Source organism: Juglans regia, chromosome 11, assembly GCF_001411555.2.
Source record: "Juglans regia cultivar Chandler chromosome 11, Walnut 2.0, whole genome shotgun sequence".
NCBI lineage: Eukaryota > Viridiplantae > Streptophyta > Magnoliopsida > Fagales > Juglandaceae > Juglans > Juglans regia.
This window is the reverse complement of record NC_049911.1, coordinates 31,170,252-31,191,244: the sequence shown is the minus strand read 5'-3', so window position 1 is coordinate 31,191,244 and position 20,993 is coordinate 31,170,252. Positions and strand designations below refer to the sequence as shown.

At 35.5% G+C, this 20,993-nt stretch overlaps 1 protein-coding gene across 2 annotated transcripts in view; it reads left to right on the top strand.

Moving 5' to 3' along the window:
• Window positions 1–5,727: 5,727 nt before the first annotated feature.
• Window positions 5,728–20,993, top strand: part of LOC109007860 (calcium-transporting ATPase 3, endoplasmic reticulum-type) — a 39,297-nt gene continuing 24,031 nt past the window's right edge. Inside the window, exons 1-12 of one of the 2 annotated variants that reach the window (XM_035683104.1) lie at window positions 5,728–6,113; window positions 6,451–6,501; window positions 6,691–6,724; window positions 7,143–7,160; window positions 7,787–7,923; window positions 8,384–8,458; window positions 12,140–12,185; window positions 12,676–12,735; window positions 12,820–12,900; window positions 14,150–14,235; window positions 20,055–20,156; window positions 20,819–20,872. In XM_035683104.1, the coding sequence (XP_035538997.1) occupies window positions 6,081–6,113; window positions 6,451–6,501; window positions 6,691–6,724; window positions 7,143–7,160; window positions 7,787–7,923; window positions 8,384–8,458; window positions 12,140–12,185; window positions 12,676–12,735; window positions 12,820–12,900; window positions 14,150–14,235; window positions 20,055–20,156; window positions 20,819–20,872 (777 nt within the window). In that variant the 5' untranslated portion in view covers window positions 5,728–6,080. The remainder of the gene's footprint in view (window positions 6,114–6,450; window positions 6,502–6,690; window positions 6,725–7,142; window positions 7,161–7,786; window positions 7,924–8,383; window positions 8,459–12,139; window positions 12,186–12,675; window positions 12,736–12,819; window positions 12,901–14,149; window positions 14,236–20,054; window positions 20,157–20,818; window positions 20,873–20,993) is intronic. The other variant, XM_035683103.1, reaches the window with a different exon arrangement.

Below are 20,993 nucleotides of genomic sequence, written 5' to 3'. Positions count from 1 at the left end.
AAAAATTTGTAATGATTAGATGAAAATTTTGAAATTTAAAATTAAAATGTGTTTATGTGTTTGAGTAATATTTGATAACAAAATATTTAATAATATTTAAGAATAATTGTGTTTCCAAACAGACCCTTATAATCTGTTTAACTACCCGACTACTAATTATTGAATAGAGTAATGCTACATGTACTTACATTTTTATTTACAATTTTACTCATAATATTTATTTTGTTATTTTTTTTTAATTTTAAATTTCATGATTTTCAGCATATCAATAATTAGCAAGTAAATAAATAAATTTTTTTTTAAGTACATTTATAATTTTTCTATTGAATAATTGTCAATCGATCTCTTCGTCTATGAATGTATGAAAATTTTCATTAAAATTTTATCATATATTCAAAATTGACTAGAAATTCGAGAATTGTGTTCAAATCTCAAGTTTTCTCAAATTTCATTCATAATGAAATTCAATAGCAAAGTTAATACAATTATAGGTCGGCATCTAGTAAGACTATAGATTGAATAAAATGTGAACACTGGTGACATTACTGAATAGTGTCATAAACAAAATGAGCATGTATTGCAAGTAAGTGAGCTTCTTCATTTTATTGTCTACCAACATAAGCACGTCATGTCATACTCTTCAAATCCACGAATAGGAGTTTGAATTTATGCAATCACATTCTCTTGTATTGAAAATTTAAAAATTAGGTATTTTTTAGAACCAATAGCTTCAATAATAGACAATGAATATTCTTTCAAAATCAAACTTGAAAACTTAAATTCAAGATCATCTTAAGACCTCTCAAAGTACCTAAAACCTCTATGTCATCCACTTCAAACAACGGCATTCCTTCGAACTCAAAGCTAATAAAACATCACCTTTATTATCTTTTTTTTTTTTAAGCAACATTTATTGTCTTTTAAAATAACTCTAATGATAACAAAACGAGAAAATCAAAACAAAGTTCAAATTAGGGCCTGTTTAGAAAAAGTTTTCATATTAAAATTTTCATATTATTTTATCACATCTCATTTACAAATATCACTTAAACATGAATAATTTTAAATTAATAATTACAACTTTTTCAAACTAATCATTATAAATTTTCAAAACTTTCAAATAAAAAATGAAAAGCAATTCAATTTTTTCGAATTCCCATATAAAAATTATATTATAACAATATTTTAATTTTATAATATTTTTCATTCAACATTTTATTTTTCATTTCTCAAAACTCCATAAAATATAACTCAAATTATTTTACTACTATTCACAAACTATTTTATTACTATTCATAAAATTTTAATCTCATTTTATTTCTCAAATTCTTTATTGTACTCACCACTAAAATGATTAAGGAGATAAAGATAATAGACATTCGTTTGTTTTTACAATTCATCTAAATTCATCTTATCTCGTCTTATATAATTATTACAAATTTTTTAATTTTTTACATAAAATATAATAAATAATTTAACTTTTTCAATTTTAAAATTAAAAAAATATTTAAAAAAATATTTTATTTAACTTTTAATTTTTATTTTATCTAATCTCAAAAAACACACAAAGAAGATGGTCCTAAAAGTGGCTGTGACATCAAATTTGAGACGGTAGCAATGGCGATAATACCAGATAAAACAAAGGCATCATTAACTGTAATCATTAATTAATAAAAGCATTGATTGCAATCAACGATTTTGTTTTTTTATAGGTTGCGCGTTTAACGCGCCGTAGGAATCAAAGAAGGGTTGATTAGAGCATTAATAGTAGATTTAACAAAGTTAAATTTTAGTCAAATAATAGTTAAAGTGTAATAATAGGCTCAACAAATGAACAATAATTTTAATTTTAGATTATACCATTAGTCAAATTTAATGAGCCAAATGGATTAGCCAAATATTATTTTTTAATTAAAATATTATGTTTCCGTTGCTTGTTTCTCTACCGTGCAAGTAGAAATACATTATTTTTCGTTGTTTGCTCTTCTCTTATGCCACTATGATGACTTTTTGAATATAAACTTTTAAGATCATTTCTCTATATATTATATATATATATTAAAATCTTAACTACGATTCTCAATTTTGCAATATTTGCTAGCTCAACAAATATAATATAATATACACTAGAAGTAAAATTCCTATTAGTTTTCCAAGTAACAAAAATTTATAAGTACAATAAATAATGAACATCCACTAAAATTAAAATAACAAAGTTATAAGAATAAATTACAATTATAATTAAAATAAATAAACAATTCAAAATCAATATTTTAATGAATATTAAAATATTTGTTGAGTCTGTTATTTGATATTATTGAAAAGTGACTAATTAAATTTGTAAAAGTGAATTTTTTAATCAAATTTTAGTCAAAATTTGTTGAACCCACTACTAGTACTCTTACTATATGCACAATACAAGTGAGTTCTCTTTATATTTCTTGCCATTAACAACCCTTATTTATTTATTTTTTTAAAGTGACCAATGGTTATTAGAATAAGTATATTAAATCAAATCATGTCATGTGACATTGATCATAGGTGGGGGGCGTAATCAATTTGGTCTAGGGATTATTGATAAAATATTTTGATGCATTTTTTTTTTATCGATTACCCCTACAGATTGGATTGTTAGCTATCGGTCCAATTGTCAATGTAAAATGGGCCAAACATATAAAAATTTCCAAAATCATTTATAATGCATATTTTGACCATTATTGTCTCATCAATACAAAAGAGCCAACAATGTTTACACTCTTGAATATCAATTATTTATTTTTATTTGCACATCTTGTACTTGAAGATATCATAAAAAAAGGTTAAAAAGATTATCAAAATTATCCATATACATTAATGAGAATTAGCAGTCATCACAATAAAGTTTAAAACAACAAATTGAGAAAAAAAAAAAAAAAACAATATCATTCAAACTCCTAATACACATAGTCAATGGTGATAGGTTATATGAAAATTACATAATTAATTTATATGACTATTATATAAAATACCATATATAACAAATATTTAAATATATATATATATATATATACTTCACTCAGTTTGGTCAAAAAAACCACTCATTTGGACCTAGTTGGCAATCGAAACTCTAAGGGTCTGTTTGGTTGTTAAACTCGCATGAATTTAATTCAGTTTAATCTAATTTTAAATTAAGTTTAATATCACAACACTCAACTCATTCGTTTGGTTACTCGCATGAATTTAATTCAGTTCAATATAATTTTAAGTTAAGTTTAACATCACAACACTCAACTCATTCGTTTGGTTACTGAACTCAACTGAGTTCAGTTTAATTTTAAGTTAAATCTAACATCCAAACACTCAACTCTTAAATTACTAAACTCATCAAAACTTAAAACCTTATTACATATGGGATCAATAATTTTTTTCAACTTAAAACATCTTAATACATGAGACCCACAACTTTTTTTAATTTTCCATAAAAAATACTAAATTCATCTTAACATATATACACTAAACTCAGTTTAGATGAATCCCACATAATTATCTTTATTACTTAACTCACTACTATTCATAAAGAACTTAATTTAACTGAGCCCAGTTTAACATTCAAATGCAGTCTTAAATTACTAAACTCATCTCAATTTAAAATCTTTTTACACGTGGGACCCGCAACATTTTTTAATTAAACACTTATTTACTCGTGGAACCCACAATCTTTTTTAATTTTCTATCAATACATTTAGGCTACGTTTGGTTATAAGACTCAGTTGAACTCAATCTAATTTTAAATTAAGTCTAACATCTAAACACTCAATTCTCAAATTACTAAACTCATATCAACTCAAAACCTCATTACATGTGGGACCCACGACCTTTTACAACTTCCTATTAAAAGTATTAAACTCATTTTAACATATAAACACACTTTAAATTCAATTTAGATGGGTCTGGTTTATATATACCTTAGCCTACGTTTGGATGTTAAGCTAAGTTGAGCTAAGTTGAATTTTTTATGAATAATAATAAGTTGAGATAGTAGAATGAGTTTTTTAGGATCCATCTAAGACGAATTTAAATATGTTTAGATGTTAATATGAATTTAAGGTTACGTTTGAATATTGAGATTATCTTAGTTCTTTATGAATAGTAGTGGGTTTAATAGTAAAGAGAATTGTGTAAGGCTCATCTATACTGAATTTAAAATGCATTTAGATATTAAGATGATTTTAATACTTTTTATAAGAAGTTAAAAAAATTATGAGTTTTATGTATAAGGAAGTTTTGACTTTTGAGTTAGCTGAATTTAAAATTAGATTAAATTTAACTAAATTTTACAACCAAACGCATCCTTTAATGTTAGTTTGAGACACTTATTGGGCCCTCAACATGAGCAGGTAATTGCTCTCCTTTCTAAAATAATTATTTTTGGCCGAATTCGAACCTTTTCTTTATGTATGAATTTTTTCCTAACCATCCTCTTAAATCAAGCTTTATGGAGTTGATCCAATTATATCTCATTTATTTTTACAATTTTTATAAACTCATCTCATTTTATATAATTTAATTATTACAACGTTCTTAAATTTGTATATAAAATAAAATAAATAATTTAATATTTTTAAAAATAAAAATAAAAATAATATTATAATAATATTTCATTCAACTTTTAATTTTAATATCAATTTATCTAAAAAAATAAACGAGGTCTTAATCTTATACTTTAATTTACCATAAAAGTAGTAATAACCGTAATGGTCTACAACCACAATGGTTGAACATACACTTCTCACCTGATTTGCGACACACTCTGAGGTGTGAGTTGAAGAATATTATTTCTTCAATTGAGTAAATATACTCATATTAATATTGAGTCTTTGTACATTTTTGTATTTGAATTATATGGATAAATAACAAGAAAGTAATTTTTTTTTATTATTATTGTTTAGTTCAAATATTTGTCATTTGTAGACAGAGTTATGGAAGGGTACAGGGTGCGTTTGAATGTTGAAGTGAGTTGAGTTGAGATAATAAAATATTGTTAGAATATTATTTATTATTATTATTATTATTTTAGGATTTAAAAAAATTGAATTGTTTATTATATTTTGTGTTGAAATTTAAAAAAATTGTAATGATGAGTTGAGATGAGTTGAAAGAAATTTTAATTCTAAACGAAACCTTATTCTAGACCATCTAAAACTTACCGTTTAGATATTTTTTTGATATGACACAACTAAGTAGTGCCACACAGTTTATTAAAAACATAAAAAAATATATTCAAACCAAAAGAGTGTGCATAAACACAAAAAAAGAAAAACTGAAACTCTACCTCTATCTTTTTTGTATTTTTATTTTTCTTCATAAATCATGTAAAATCACATAATGGTGCCTTGTTAAGAGAGTTATCTGAGCGATAAATATCAGGCGACCAAGTATCATTATTAAGAAAAGAATTGCTACATACATAAAAAATTACATAAAAATAAACTTATAAATTAACATGATTTTATAAGATTCATTAAATATATTTTACACATTAAATTATATTAATTTTTAAATTTATTTTTATATAATCTATTTATTGATTATAACATTTTTTAATTAAGAAAGGGGACATACGAATTTAGTTGAACAAGAATGATATCTCAAAGTTAGAACTGCCTTAAATTCTGGTGCTTATTTTTCTCCAATGGAGCCCAGCCCGGCCCAAGATTCGCAGTAAACTTCATTCCCACGCTTCTACTGGCGCAAAAGCCAACGGGCTTCACGTGTAAAGACGCGCCGTAAACCGTAGTGCCCGCAAGTGCAACGGAAGCCCTAGCCGGTTGCTAAGTAACGTCCCAGCTCACACCCAACCAAAGGCGAAACGCTCCCTTTCCTTATCTTCCGGACAATCTCTCCAAGAAAGATCCGTGGAGCGGTGGACCCAAAACTACCTTCTTAGTACGTGCAGACCAACTGATACAATATTCACTATCCAGAAGAAAACATCAATTCATCGCAAAGGAAGCCAGCCACGAGGCAGAGGTTTTTCTCGCTCTGAAATCTGCCCCCACCCCCTCCCCCCGGGAAGCTTCTCTTTCCGATCCAAACGTTCAATGGAGGACGCCTACGCCAGATCTGCCACTGAGGTAACCCGCATCCCCCCTCCACGTTCTTTTCACTTCGAAAATATAAGCGGATAAGAAAAATTAACAATGCGAAAGACATTTGGAGATTGCCTCGGCAATTGAACGGAGTGCAAGAACTCAACTCCTCGCTCACTCTTTCTTTCTTCCGCACGATTACCATTGGATTCGGATTTGTATTTATCTTTCGTTCTCCTCACCGGTTTCCGACGGTTTGAACGCGAATCCTGTCTCCATGAAGCGGCAACATGCTAGTGACATTGGCCTCTAGACTGTTACTATTCCAGTAGTTTTCGGGGAATTCTGACACTTCTGTTTTGTCGGTCTTTTTGTGCGTCAGGTCTTGGATTTATTCGGGGTGGACCCGGCCCAAGGTCTTAGCGAAGATCAGGTGTGCAGAAATATGTTTCCTGACCAGACTTAATGGTGTATTTTGTACAAGCTGAAATTTTAGTTTAGTGATCGAAGTTTAATCTTCCGTGGTTAATTTTAGATTTGGTCCGTATTTGTGGTTGAATTTAAGGTTTGGATTTATTTTCTTCAATATAATTTTTTTTTTTTTTTTTTTTTTTTCTGGTAGGTTGCGCAACATGCTAGACTTTATGGCAAAAATGGTACGTCTTCCGTTCCCAACGCTCATCTCCTGACACTATCAGATCCAACACGGCAACATGCTCCGATCACAATCATTTGGTTTATGTGCTCTATTTGTGTGGCATGTCATGTAATAAGAATTGGATTAATGTTCCCTGTATCAGGAACCATGTAAAATGTTTTTAATGTTGGTGGTTCTCAAGTTTTACTAAAACAAAACGTGCTCAACAATTTTATTGATCACCAGTAACCTGAACCAGTGGTCAGTTGAGTGTAGGAGTTTATGTCCTCATGTGTCCTAATTTAATTTGCAGTTGCGTTATAAGCCATGCCAAGTGTGAAATCTGTATTTGTTACTTTTTTTTCCTAATGTTTTTTTTTTTTTTTTTCTCTCTTTCCTCTCTCTCTGGGGTTGCATGATTCGCTCATGGTCTACAGTGCTGCCTGAAGAGAGAAGTAAGTGCACTATGCTTGTCCTTCTTCCACAGCCCCCTCTCAATTTAAATATACTTAAAAGTTAAGCTATGCATTGTTTCTTTATTGTTTCTACTATTTCCCTCCTCATGATTTATGTGATTTTTCTATTTACATTATAGCTGTAACTGATATGAAACAATATAGAATATATGGTCCTACTTCCCCAGATCTTATCGCTCCCCTATATTTTTTTCTTACTCACAACTCATTATCAATTTGTATGCTTTAAAAAACAAGTGAAACACTGGAAACTCAAAATCTTGTAAATAGGTTAAGGGAAGAACGAGAAAGTGAGATTGTTATAATTCACACGATTCCCTCAATGGCTATTGGCTACCAGCTGGGAGATACTCAAACCTACAAATCATTGAAATATTCTTCCGTGTGTATGAGAACTTGATGTTGATTATTCTCAAAATAGATGGGCACTTTCCTTTTTCCATTATCCAAAGTATACGAGAGGTTTATAGAATGGAAGTGTAGTCATTTAAGTTACCGTGCTATCCTTAGAGTCAAACCTTCTTCTCTTGGCCCACCTAGGGTACTTCAGTTATCTAGAGATGAAAATTCTTACTAGCTAAATCTTATATATTTTGCACATGCAGGGGCGCCCTTCTGGAAGTTGGTTTTTAAACAGTTTGACGACTTGCTTGTTAAGATACTGATTGCTGCAGCACTTGTTTCATTCATTTTGGCTCTGATTAATGGAGAGACGGGCCTAACGGCATTTTTGGAGCCTTCTGTAAGATACATTATGATTCGAATTTGGTTAGCTGATTCCTTGTTAGGATTTTCTGAAATATGATCGAGTAGTGCTTTGATGCATGTTCACCTTTCCCCTCCAACCACTCCAGCTTTTGGAACATGTTCTATTTCTTTGGTTCCAACCTTCTTATTGGTTATATATTTTTATACATGAAGTTGATTAGTTTGAACTCTTGAGTATTTGCAATAGCTTAAAGATTTGACATGTTCCCTGATCTGACAAGAGTCTTTGTCAAGACTCTTATTTGAAGTTGATTATGCATGACATACACAACACTTTTATTGACATTTAAGATGAGAAAGATGGGAATTTGTCTGTCCTTTGACTCTATCACGTGGTATGAATATGATGTGTGTATTCAGCTAGACATTTTTGCATCTGAAGTTAGATGGTCTGCGGTCTTAATTTTTTTCTGTTTATATTGCTACTTGTGCAGGTTATCCTGATGATATTGGCTGCAAATGCAACAGTAGGAGTAATAACAGAAACAAATGCTGAAAAGGCCCTTGAGGTAAGTCATGCAGTACTACATTTACTACACTGCATTATTACTTGGAAACATGGAGAAGACTTCCTAGTCCATAGGATACTTCTATCAAGCAACAACTGAAGCTTCCTTTGATAAGTTCACTGTCAATACTGGTTCAAGTTATATACTGTTGTTCTCCATGTGTCAATCAAGACTTATATAAGTCGTTTGAACTATCATAACATTAAGAGACCTTACAATCCACTGATTCTCTCTCTCTCTCTCTCTCTTTCTCACACACACACACACAATTGTTCTTTTAAATTTTTGGAACAAAAACATTAAATTTATTATATTCAGAGTGACCAAAATGGATTGTAAATAGACAAAAGGTGATGATTTGAGTGTAAATTTTCAACAACATAGAGATGCTGAAAATTGAAGGTGTTGAGTGTAGAGAAGAACATATTATTCGTGACCATGTAGTTGGCTTCTATGAGCAACTCCTAAATGAACCAGTCAGTTAGCTGCCGTCTCTTGATGGCCTGGCATTTGATTCCATTGGACCGAATGATGTGTCTCGATTGGAGAGGACTTTTGAGGTAGAGGAGGTTGTTGAAGTAGTGTGGAAAATGGCTAAGAACAAAGCTTCAAGGCCGGATGGGTTCTCTATGGGTTTCTTCTAAGACTGTTGGGACGTTATTAAGGAAGATATTATGAAGGAGTTTCAAGAACTTTTCGTAGTTGGTAAATTCGAGAGAAGCCTAAATACTACATTCCTTGTGTTGATCCCAAAGAAGGTGGGGGCAAACGAGGTAAAGGAATTCCGGCCCATTAGCTTGGTGAGTGGAGTTTACAAGATCATTTCTAAAGTGTTAGCAAACCGGCTAAGTGAGGTGGTGGGGAAGATTATCACCAAGCCCAAAACGCTTTTGTACAAAACGCTTTTGTAAAAGGTAGGCAAATCCTAGATGCGGTACTTATTGCTAATGAATGCCTAGATAACGAAATGAGGGTAGGCACAACAATGATCATTTGCAAGCTAGATATGGAGAATGTGTACGATCATGTCAATTGAGATTTTCTTCTCTAGCTTCTCGGGAGATGTGGGTTTGGAGAGAGGTGGAAAGCATGGATCCGTTGGTGTATTTCAACGGTGAAATTCTCTGTATTAATAAATGGCCGTCCAACGGGTTTTTTCAATAGTTCGCGAGGCCTGAGACAAAGCGACCTGTTGTCGCCTTTGTTGTTTGTTGTTGTGATGGAAGGGTTAGGATGATTTCGGCCTTGACGAATAATGGCTTTGTGGAGGGATTCTCGGTTGGAACCCTGGATAGAGGGATCATTAACATATCTCGCTTATTGTTTGCAGATGATACTTTTGTGTTTTGCGAGCTAGATCAAAGTCAGGTGCGTGCGTTGAAGACGGTGCTGCTGTGCTTCGAAGCAGTTTTTGGGTTAAAAGTGAATTTTGACAAATTCGAATTGGTGCCAATTGGTGTGGTGCCAAATGCACGACAACTGGCTAATACGTTGGGCTATAAGCTAGCCTCTCTTTTGTTGACGTATTTGGGACATCCGTTGGGGGCAAGAGCACGAACACCCTTTTTATGGGAGTCAGTGATTGAGAAGATAGAGAAGAGATTAACAAGTTGGCAGAGAATGTATTTGTCGAAAGGTGGTAGGCTCACACTGATAAAGAGTACACTTTCAAACTTACCAACCTATTTCCTTTCATTATTTCCTATACCTGCAAATGTGGCGTACAAAATTGAGAAACTCCAACGCGATTTTTTGTGGGGAGGAGTTCAAATTTCACCTGGTTAAGTGGAAAACAATATGTCGCCCTATATCTAACGGTGGCTTGGGTATTAGAAATGTGAGGACCTTCAATCGAGCGTTACTCGGCAAATGGTTGTGGAGATATAGTAAAGAACCGGATGAGTTGTGGAGAGAGGTGATTGCGTGCAAATATGGCGACTCATGGGGGGGGGTTGGAGCACTAAAGAAGTTAAGAGGATCATATGGAGTGGGCTTGTGGAAACACATTAGAAGAGGTTGGGGGGTCTTTCTTCATCACACCCATATTCAATTGTGTGACGGCTCCAGGATTAAATTCTTGAAAGATATATGGTGTGGCGATAATGCTTTACAAGATCGTTTTCCTCCATTATTCCGAATTGCTGGTGTCAAAGAGGCTTCAGTGGCGGAGGTTATGGAGATGTTGGGTGGGCAAATTCACTGGAATATTAGCTTTAGTAGGGCAGCACAGGATTGGGAGATGGACAATTTGGATGATTTTTACAGCCTTCTGTATTCCGTGAAGCCAAGCAATCAACAAGAAGATGGTTTGTGGTGGTTACCCGCTGGGAAAGGTGCATTCTCGGTTCGTTCATTTTATAAAGCTCTTACCCAAGAGCCCAACACTCAGTTTCCGTGGAGAAGGCTTTGGAGGCACAAGGCGCCTCCCAAAGTTGCTTTCTTCATGTGGACAACATCTTTGGGCAAAATACTCACGACTGACAATTTGAGGAAGCAGAGGGTTATTATAGTAGATTGGTGTTGTATGTGTAGCGGTGGGGGTGAGTCGGTAGATCATCTTCTATTGCATTGTGAGATTGCAAGGACTTTATGGTATGAGGTACTTAGTAGAGTAGAGTTGGCTTGGGTTATGCCGCATAATGTGGTGGCAGGCTGGCAGCGCTGGCCAGTTGGCCAAACATTGGAGGTATGCATCAGATTAAAGGGGTTTGGAAGATGATTCCAATGTGTATTATGTGGTGCTTGTGGCAAGAACGTAATGTGCAAACGTTTGAAGACAAGGAGAGATCGTTAGAGGAACTGTTAGCATCATTTTATAGCACTCTTTGTATTTGGGCCATTGCTGTTGATTTCAATGGCATGGCCCTTCATGATTTTCTTGTCTCTCTTGCGCCCTCTTAGCCAGGGTTCCTTATTGTACATACTGGGCTAGGCCTATTCTTTGAGTAATATAGTTTTCTTACTTATAAAAAAAAATAAAAATTTCTAAGCCTTCTTAGGATAACTTTGCTTCTTATCTAGATACCCTTATATGATGGTTCTTAGCAAGTTGACCATCTACTACTTCATTGTGAGATTGCCATGACTTTGTGGAATGAAGTCTTTGCTCGGTTGAGACTAGCTTGGGTGATATTGAGAAGGGTAAGCGACCTCCTAGCTTCTTGGAGAGGCATTTGGGAAGATGGTCCCAACTTGCCATGACTTTGTGGAATGAAGTCTTTGCTTGGTTGAGACTAGCTTGGGTGATGTTGAGAAGGGTAAGCGACCTCCTAGCTTCTTGGAGAGGCATTTGGGAAGATGGTCCCAACTTGCCTATGGTGGTGTATTTGGAGGGAGAGGAATGCGAGAAGTTTTGAAGATCAAGAGCGGTCAATGGATGAGCTTAGAAACTTATTTTTCAATACTTTACTTCATTGGTCAATTGTAATTGATTTTCATGGCATGACCTTCCATGAATTCTTTGTATCACTAAACTAGCACGTTTAGGCCTTGCTCTTGTATATGTCCAGTATACTTGGGCTCTTATTTACTCTTTTGATCAATATAAATTTGTTTACCGATAAAACAAAAATTTATGTAATTCTGTCTTTGTTTAGTGTTTTCCTCAATCCTCACTAATCTAAAATTTGTACCTGCAGCTTAAGCTCATTTTGACACCCCTAGTTATTTCTTTTGTTGTAGGAGCTACGTGCCTACCAAGCTGATATTGCAACGGTACTTCGAAATGGTAAATTAAACAGCTGAAGAAACAACTGTATGAATACATATCTGGTTATGATTTGATAATATGATTTACTGGATGGATCTGATATATTGTATATTTCTGTTTCCTGACATTTTTCTATTCGGAGCATAAATATAAGCTTCATAATACAAAATCACATGGCAGTATACCATTTTCTTGTGATTCCTGCCATTGGAAACTTTACATTCTGATTAAATGTTTGCCATATTGATTGGGATTTTTGGCAATTAATGTGTACTGATGTTTTGCTTTGGCTTAAACTGGGAAGACTTTTTGTTGGTCTTACATTGTTATAGAGGCATACGGATATTGTTTCCTAATTTGACTTGAAACTTTATAGCATGTGCTTGTTTATCATCCATGGCAGCAGTCTTTCACATTTTTTTTGTGGAATTGCTTGAAGCCTGCCAGTTTGTCTTTTAATACATCATTTCTTTTCACTGGATCTTCATGTAAAAACTCTCTGTTGTAGGTTGCTTCTCCATACTTCCAGCAACAGAACTTGTTCCAGGGGATATTGTAGAAGTTAGTGGTACGCAAGTAGTTTTATATCAGCACATAAATTATCAAAAAATTAAAGGACTTATCCCTTTTTTGTGGTCTGTAAACTGAATAGTGGGATGCAAAGTTCCAGCTGATATGAGGATGATCGAGATGCTAAGCAATCAATTGCGTGTTGATCAGGCAATTCTGACAGGTATTTCTGTTTACTATTTCACATTTTGTGAATTAATAAGGTTACTTTGTTAACTTGAAATTGAAGCTAATTGACTGCCCCCACCCTTCCCCGTGGGACGATTTACTCAAAAAAGAAAAAAAAATGTTGCAGTTGCTTACATTGTCAACCTGGTCCATGGAGTATCTTGTTTTCTAATTATGCTTTGACACCTTTTGGGGACTTTGCTATCAGATTTGTGGAATGAGGTTTGTTGATAGATTGTTTGTAATATGAGAAGCTTCCCTCAGGATTAATTGGGACTTTGTTCTCGGACACCCGGTGCCAATAAAAAAAAAGTAATATGAGAAGCTTTATTAGGGATTCAAGAAAATTTAGGTCTTGCTACCAACTTTTTACAGTATATATTATGTTTAATTTAATTTTGTTAAACCCCAAGTGGTTGGCCCAAGTGGTGAAAACTTTGGTCTTGGGGTATCACTCATTTCAAGGTCTAAAGTTCAACACCTCATGGGTGCAAACAATCTTTTGGGGCCTTCCCTTGTGAAAAACCTGCGATTTAACTAGTTCTGTGTCGGGAAACTTCCAAGGGTGCAGTGCACATGACCGGAGTTTACTTTGTAGGGGTGGGTCTGAAGGGCTCTGCCTTCGAGAGGTTCCCCGACATAAAAAAAAATAATTTAATTTTGTTATATCTTGAAAAAAGTTCAATACACAGTGTATTTGAATGTATTATGCCTTTTCAACCAATAAAAAAAATGTATTATGCGTTTTCCTTTTTTTGTGAGAAACTTTTGGTTTTTTTTAATAGCATTTAGTCATATTATCAATTGCTTAATTTTTCAATGAAACCATGAAAATTTGTAGTAAGAACCATATTATTTGTCCAGTATTTTCATTTGGAATGTCCCACAATATTGCTCAATTTTGAAAAGTCAGTGAACACAATTTTAATAATTCTTAACTTATCATTTACTTTACTTTTTCTAGGTAATACTCCTTTTCCATTTATTTTATATAAGGTCAGGCTAAGGAGGGTAATTTCAAGAGTTGGTTCTGTCAGAAATACTGGCATATATCTGGTATAAATGGATTAAATATTCATTCATTCCTTTTCAGAGAAACAGCTAAATGGCTTTATGTTAGGTTCAAGAGAGAGGCATATGTTCAATTATTTGTTTGTGTGGGAGATCGATTGTATAAAGATTAGGTTTGTATGTACATGTAACCATTGATTCATTTGAAGTTTTTATTTGATGATGGCTGACAGGTGAGAGCTGCTCTGTGGAAAAAGAGCTTGAATCCACCAGAGCAACAAATGTCGTATACCAAGACAAGACAAATATTCTTTTCTCGGTAACTATTTAAAATATTCATGCATTATGGAGCTGTCACAATTAGGGTTTGTTTGAAAATAGATCTCATTTCAAAATTCTTATCTTATCCCATCTCCTTCCCAAACATAATTCAAATACAAAATTTTCAAACTAATCATTACAACTTTTCAAATTAATCATTACAATTTTCCCAAACTTTCAAACAAAAAATGAAAAAACAATTCAACATTTTCAAATCCCCAAACAAAAATAATATTATAAAATTATATTCTAACAATATTTTAACTTTATAATATTTTTTATTCAACTTTCTCTCTCTCCTTTCCCAAAACCCAAAAATTACTATTCACAAACTATCTTACTACTATTCACAAAATTCTCATCTCATCTCACTCCCCAAACGAGCCCTTAATGTATCTGATGGTCACTCATGGTATAGATGGAGGATGTTCGCCATTTTATGACATCTGCCTTGAAAAATACAGCATAATTTGGAATTTAAGGTTTCAGTACTCTACTTGGTTTTCCAATTAATTGATGGTATAGTTGTATATATTAATTGGTTTTCTGATTGGTTTCTTCACCTGGCCCTCTTTCACCATTTGCTTGCTAGTTCCTCCCCCCCCCCCCTTCTCTCTATAAATATATATTTATAATATGCCTGTGGGTATGCATTGAATCCAAGGTGTTGGAGTTATTGGCAATGGAGGGGTATCGGTGCTGCCCATAGTAGAAAGAAGTTGAGGCATGGTTTGCTGTTTCATCGGAAATAATCTATGTGAATTTGTTTTTTTTTTTTTTTTGGGGGGGGGGGGGAAGCTGTGGTCCAGCTAGGAGGATCGAATGAATTTGTGAGTCCTCTAGGGTTGGAAACGCATCCTTTATAGCTGGAAGTTCTTCCAACAATCATAGTATTTTGTTGGTCCTGTAAGAGTATAGAGGAGGGAGGAGGTGGATGGAGAGGGACCAAGGTCTTGTAGGGAAAAAGGTTATCATATGAACTTTAACGTGTGGTGTGTTCTTCCAGACATGGATTGGGATTCAAATGACCCATGATGAGGGTGTATGGCATGGTGTAATTGGTAAATTGCCTGAGCTAGTGAAGACATGCCCATTGGTTGTCAAACTAGTATAGGCAAAGTTTTCAGCAGTACCAGGGGAGACAAACATTGGTATTTTGGCAAAGGTAGGTTTGGTGTGGCTCAAAATGTGCCAAAAATCCAATTTTTAGCAAAGGGGGTATAGAAGTAGGATGTTGAAAGTGAGCAGCTCAATAAGGACAAAAGTGGTTATTTGGGTTTTAGCCAACTTAGAGAAATGCTGATGGTTTTCAAAAAGGAGGTGGATAAGTATTTTTTAAGAAGTAGTCTAAATTCATTAAAAATCTAAGGGTGTGCCAAAGTGTACAAGAAATATACAAAGAATTACCTAAACAAAAGGGAACGTGTGTTGAGAGGTTGTATATGGGTGTGGCCCTAAGCACATTTTGTTCGATTAGTGGGGCGGACCCTTAGAAGCACTTGCATCATAAACAGTTGGACATGCCCAGCCCATGTTTATGGGGAGGATGCTGTTCCAATGAGATCAGTAGGTCTATTGGGGTTAGGCTATGGAAAAAAATTAGGAGGGGGGTAATCTCATTTTATTTAATATGTGATGGATGATAGTTCTAACATCATATTTTGGTATGATGTGTGATGCAGGAACCAGCCCTGACTATCTTCCTATGGCTGTTTTTTTATCCTAATGCAAGGAGGCTTTGGTTGCATAACACTTGTAGATTTATGACAGCATGTGCTAATGGAATGTGGAATGTTGCTTTTATTAGACTGGCCTATGATTGAGAGATGAAGCATCTCTATTTGTTCTTCAACAAGTTGCATTCCTTCAGGTGGGGTAGTGATGATCAAATATGTTGGAAACCATTCAAAAAATGTATCTTCAAGGTTATATCCTTTTTCAATGCACTCATCCCTCCAGTTGGCTCTTCATTTCCTTGGAAGCGTATTTGGAGTAACAATTCTTTGAGGGTAGTTTTTTTTGGATGGCGACCTTAGGAAAGATCTTAAGAATGGATAATTTCAGATGTATATTGTAGTAACCGATTGGTGTTTTATGTGCAAAAAGAACAAGAAAAGCATAGATCACCTTATGCTAGATTATGAGTTGCTTGTTATTCTGCACTGCCTATAATTTTGATGGCTATTCACAACAGCTCCCAACTATCTAGCTTTCTAGATTTTAAAGACTTGCTCTTTTTCTTCTCTTACTAGTTGCGTGTATCTTTTTATATACTTATTGTGTCCTTAGGATGTGCCCCTATGCACTTTTAATGAGATCACAATTTCATTATAAAAATAATAAAATCTTATCAATTAAGTGCATTTGATCTTAGTACATTTCTCTCGACGATGGAAAACAAACACATGTTCTCTCCGCTGAGTTTGGGTGGTTTGAGATGGCGTTACACGACTGAGTTCTGGGTGTTGGTGTGCTTAGAATGGGTTTTTCAAAAGACATTGAAATAGAATCAAAATTTTTTTCACTTGTGAAGGGACCCCTTGATTATTACAGAGAGAAGCTGAAGGGTGGGTCAAAGTTGGTTTTGGGACACTCTCAACGGTGCAATGGTTGGCAAAAGCCTTGGAAGCTTGCATGAACGAAGAAAAGAGAGATTTCTTCACCACAGTCAGGGAAGGCAGTCATAGTTTTATAGCGTAGTGTTGTTCAAATGGTTGAGGCTGCTATATCACGGTGGTGGAATATGGTGGTGGTGGTAGGAGGAACTTTATATTTGTTCCTGAGGAGGAGGGCAAAGGATGGAAAAGGATGGGGGAGGCTCTATGGTAGTTTATTCACGATGGGAGGATCACTTACAGTGACGGAGCAATGAAGAGACCACAGGTGGCGAAGGTCCAGCCGCAAACTCACTCCTATAGGGAAGCGCTAATGGTGGAGCAACATTGTGAATTTCGAAAAGGGGACGATGGCATGGAAGGGCAGAGAGGTGCTGCTACTAGGAAGAGTAACGGACATGACTCTGACAGAGATTTTCGTCCAGTACAGTGGTAGGGTGGTTGTGGCAGACCTGCCGGTGGCGTGACAAGGGGGGAAGTCCTTAGTACACTGTTGGACGTGAAGGCTCCGTTGAGCACTTTACAGAATAAGGTGGATTGGCTTATAAGGGAGGAGGTGGGCTTGGAAAGAAATGGGCCTTGTGTGGGTTTGAGTGTGGGATCAGATCAGCATAACATGGGCCTAGGCCCGTTAGCTCAGGGCCCCAGTCAGTTGGGCACTATAAGGCCCCAACCAGTTGGGCCTGAGCCTGTTAGCTCAAGGCCTCATCTAGTGGGGAAAAAGGGGGAAACCTCAACTGCTGTAAGGCCCCAGTCAGTTGGGCTTAAGCACGTTAGCTCAGGGCCTCAACCTGTTGGGCCTCTTCCCGTTTGGAGGATTCGTAAGGGGGGTTTGACTGTTGGCCCACCACTAAAGGAAACCCCACAACCTTGCTGGAGAAATCATTGGGTGCACTGCAACTAGCTGCGGGACCATCGACAGTGGTCCAGGAAGCCCCGACGACGGTGGTGGAATTGTCAGCATCGTTGCGGAAAGGGGGAACATAGGAGATTGCACCACCGACAGTCGCATTCCTGGGTTATTGTGGCCAGAAAATGCCGATAAACACCTTGGAAGCACCACTTTCTCAGGCAGATGCCGTACATCAACCTGAGGAGCATCTCGAGTTGTTGTTGGAAGGAGAGGGCGAGATTAGGATGGATTTCATTGAGGATAGTGTTGAGATTGTTGTAGAGGGGCTATCTCAGATGCTCAACCCCATTGGTGGTAGTGATGTGGTGATGGTTCGTGAAACACAAATGATAACTCCAATCTCTGGAAATGATGTGGAGCTCAATGTGGGTATTGTGGTCGAATGGGAGGGCATAAATCTTTTTTTTTTTTTTGGGGAGGAGAAGGGGATGTCATCAAATTCACAGTGAGTTTCTAGAGAAGGGGAGCCCATTCCTCTGAATTGTATGTTACCAAACAAGTTCAATGTGTCTGACTGGGTACTCCGAAAGGTAAACGAAATTCAACACTGTGTGGGTTTTGAGAAACAGTTTATGGCTATTCTCACTGCCATAGAGGTGGGTCACTCTCGGTCTAAGAAATCTAGGATTGCCATTGGGGGCTGCCTCACTGGCTTTATCAATTTGGGATACAGTTATCGAGAATATAGAATGAAAATTAGCAAGATGGAAGAGATTGTACTTGTCGAAAGGAGGCCAAGTGACTCTAATCAAGAGTACTCTCTCAAACTTACCAACTTATTTTTTGTCTTTATGTCCAATTCTAGCTTGTGTGGCGGCACGGATTGAAAAACTCCATTATGATTTCTTATTTAGTGGGATGGAGGAAGATTTCAAATTCCATCTAGTCAGTTGGGACAAGGTGTGCATGCCAGTTTCTTCAGGTTGGTTGGGGATAAAAAATATGAAAACTTTCAATCGGGCCCTACTTGGGAAATGACTATGGAGATATAATATGGAACCGGAAGCCCTATGGAAATTGGTGGTTGATTGCAAATATGGAAGTTTGTGGGATGGTTGGTGTACTGGAGAGGTAAATGGGGCTCATGGAGTGGGGGTTTGGAAGCACATAAGGCAAGGGTGGGGGCTATTTAATCGCTGCACCAAATTAGTGCTAGGTGAGGGTTCCAGGATAAAGTTTTGGAGGGATATATGGTGCGGGGATGAGGCTCTAAAGGATTATTTTCCTCTTGTTTACTGGTTGGCATGTGATCAAGGAGCTTCAGTAGCGGACCTCATGCTAAGATCAGGGGACTAGGTGCAGTGGAATGTCACTTTTAGTAAAGTGGCGCAAGATTGGGAAGTAGACAATTTTGAGGCTTTTTTCAGCCTGCTATATTCTGTGGAGCCGAATGTATAGCAAGTCGATAGGCTGTGGTGGAAACCTGTGGGTAAGGGTGCTTTCTCGGTTCGATCCTACTATAAGTACCTCTCACATTTACCAAATAGTCAATTCCCATGGAGAAAAATTGGAGGAATAAGGTGCCTCTAAAGCGGCTTTCTTCACTTGGACAGCAGCCTTGGGGAAGATTTTGACAACTGATAATCTGAGGAAGTGTCAGGTTGTTATTCTAGACTAGTGTTGTATGTTTAAGAAATCAAGCGAGACAGTGGAGCATCTCTTGTTACATTGCGAGACAGCTAGAGCCTTGTGGATTGAAGTGTTCAGCCGAGTAGAGTTAGCTTTCGTAATGCCTGCCACAGTGGTTGAGCTACTGGCTAGCTGGACACTTTCGAGAGGTGTCCCACAAATCAAGGCCGTGTGGAAGATGATCCTGATATACATTATGTGGTGTATATGGCAAGAGTGTAACGATCGGACTTTCAAAAACAAGGAGCGGTCACAAGAGGAACTTTGTTCTTTATTTTTCCGTACTTTAGTTCTATGGGCCATTGCTTTAGATTTTATTGGCCTAAATTTTCATGATTTTCTTGTTTCCTCTACTTTGAGCTAGATAGGCCTTATCTCTTGTATACCATCTTGTGTACTTGGGCTATGCCTATCCCTATTAATAATATTGTTTTACTTGTAAAAAAAATGTTGGGAAGAACATAATTTTGCAGAATATTTTTTTTTTATAGGTAAAGAACGAAATTTTGCAGAATATTGTTTTGGTATGAACTGATTTTTGAAATCTTATTACTAGCAGAGAATTGAAGGATTTTTTTAGTTTTTTATAGTTTTCTGCTGAAGCTGGTTGATGTTAAATTTTTTAGCAATAAAGAGGTTCTTGCATATTTTGACCACCAGGGTACTGTAGTGGTTGCTGGTAGGGCAAGAGCTGTTGTGGTAGGAGTTGGTACCAACACAGCAATGGGCAGCATACGTGATTCAATGTTGCAAACAGAAGATGTAAGCTTTTTATAACTTCTGCTTTAGACTGTATTTTGTATCTGGAGAGTTGTCTTTTGCCAGGTATTTTGTTTGCACATGTACTGCTTATTTTCTTTTGTAGTTGTATTTATAGAAATATCTATTGCCAATATCATTCTTCCCATCATTTATGCATGTCATTCTACCACAGAGATGCAATATGGGTGGGTATCAGCTGTTTTTTAGTCGGTAAATGGGTAGCGTACAAATTGACGGCATTAACAGAAAGATTCAACAAATTTATGTAATATGGACACTGATAGATTAAAACTTGGGGACGAATATAAGGTGTCTATTTATGGCTTCTTCTCAATATCAATTCTGAAGTAGCTGTTGATGTTTGAATTGATATCTTGACCACCTGGTTGACCTTGTTGTGGGTCTAGAGTTTTTTTCATGTAATTACAAAATGGGCATTTCCATATTTGATTTCCTATGGCTAATGATATTGAAGCATTCTTATCTTTTGTATACTTCCTGTGTACATGGGCTTCGCCTATTGTATTCGATGAATAAAATTTTATTACTTAATAAAAAATTATATCGAAGCATTCTTACCAGAATGATAATATGATTGAACTCCTATTTAAATCTGAGCTGTATTTTTACAATCTAGTTGCTTATACCACAACTATTTGCAGGAAGTGACGCCATTGAAAAAGAAGCTGGATGAATTTGGTACTTTTTTGGCCAAGGTGATTGCAAATTGTCTTCAACTGTTACTGATCATAAAAAAATTTCTTCAATCTTCAGTCTTCAATATGTTCAGGGGCATTGATATATTATGGTTATCATGGAGGATATGTATGGTGTGTA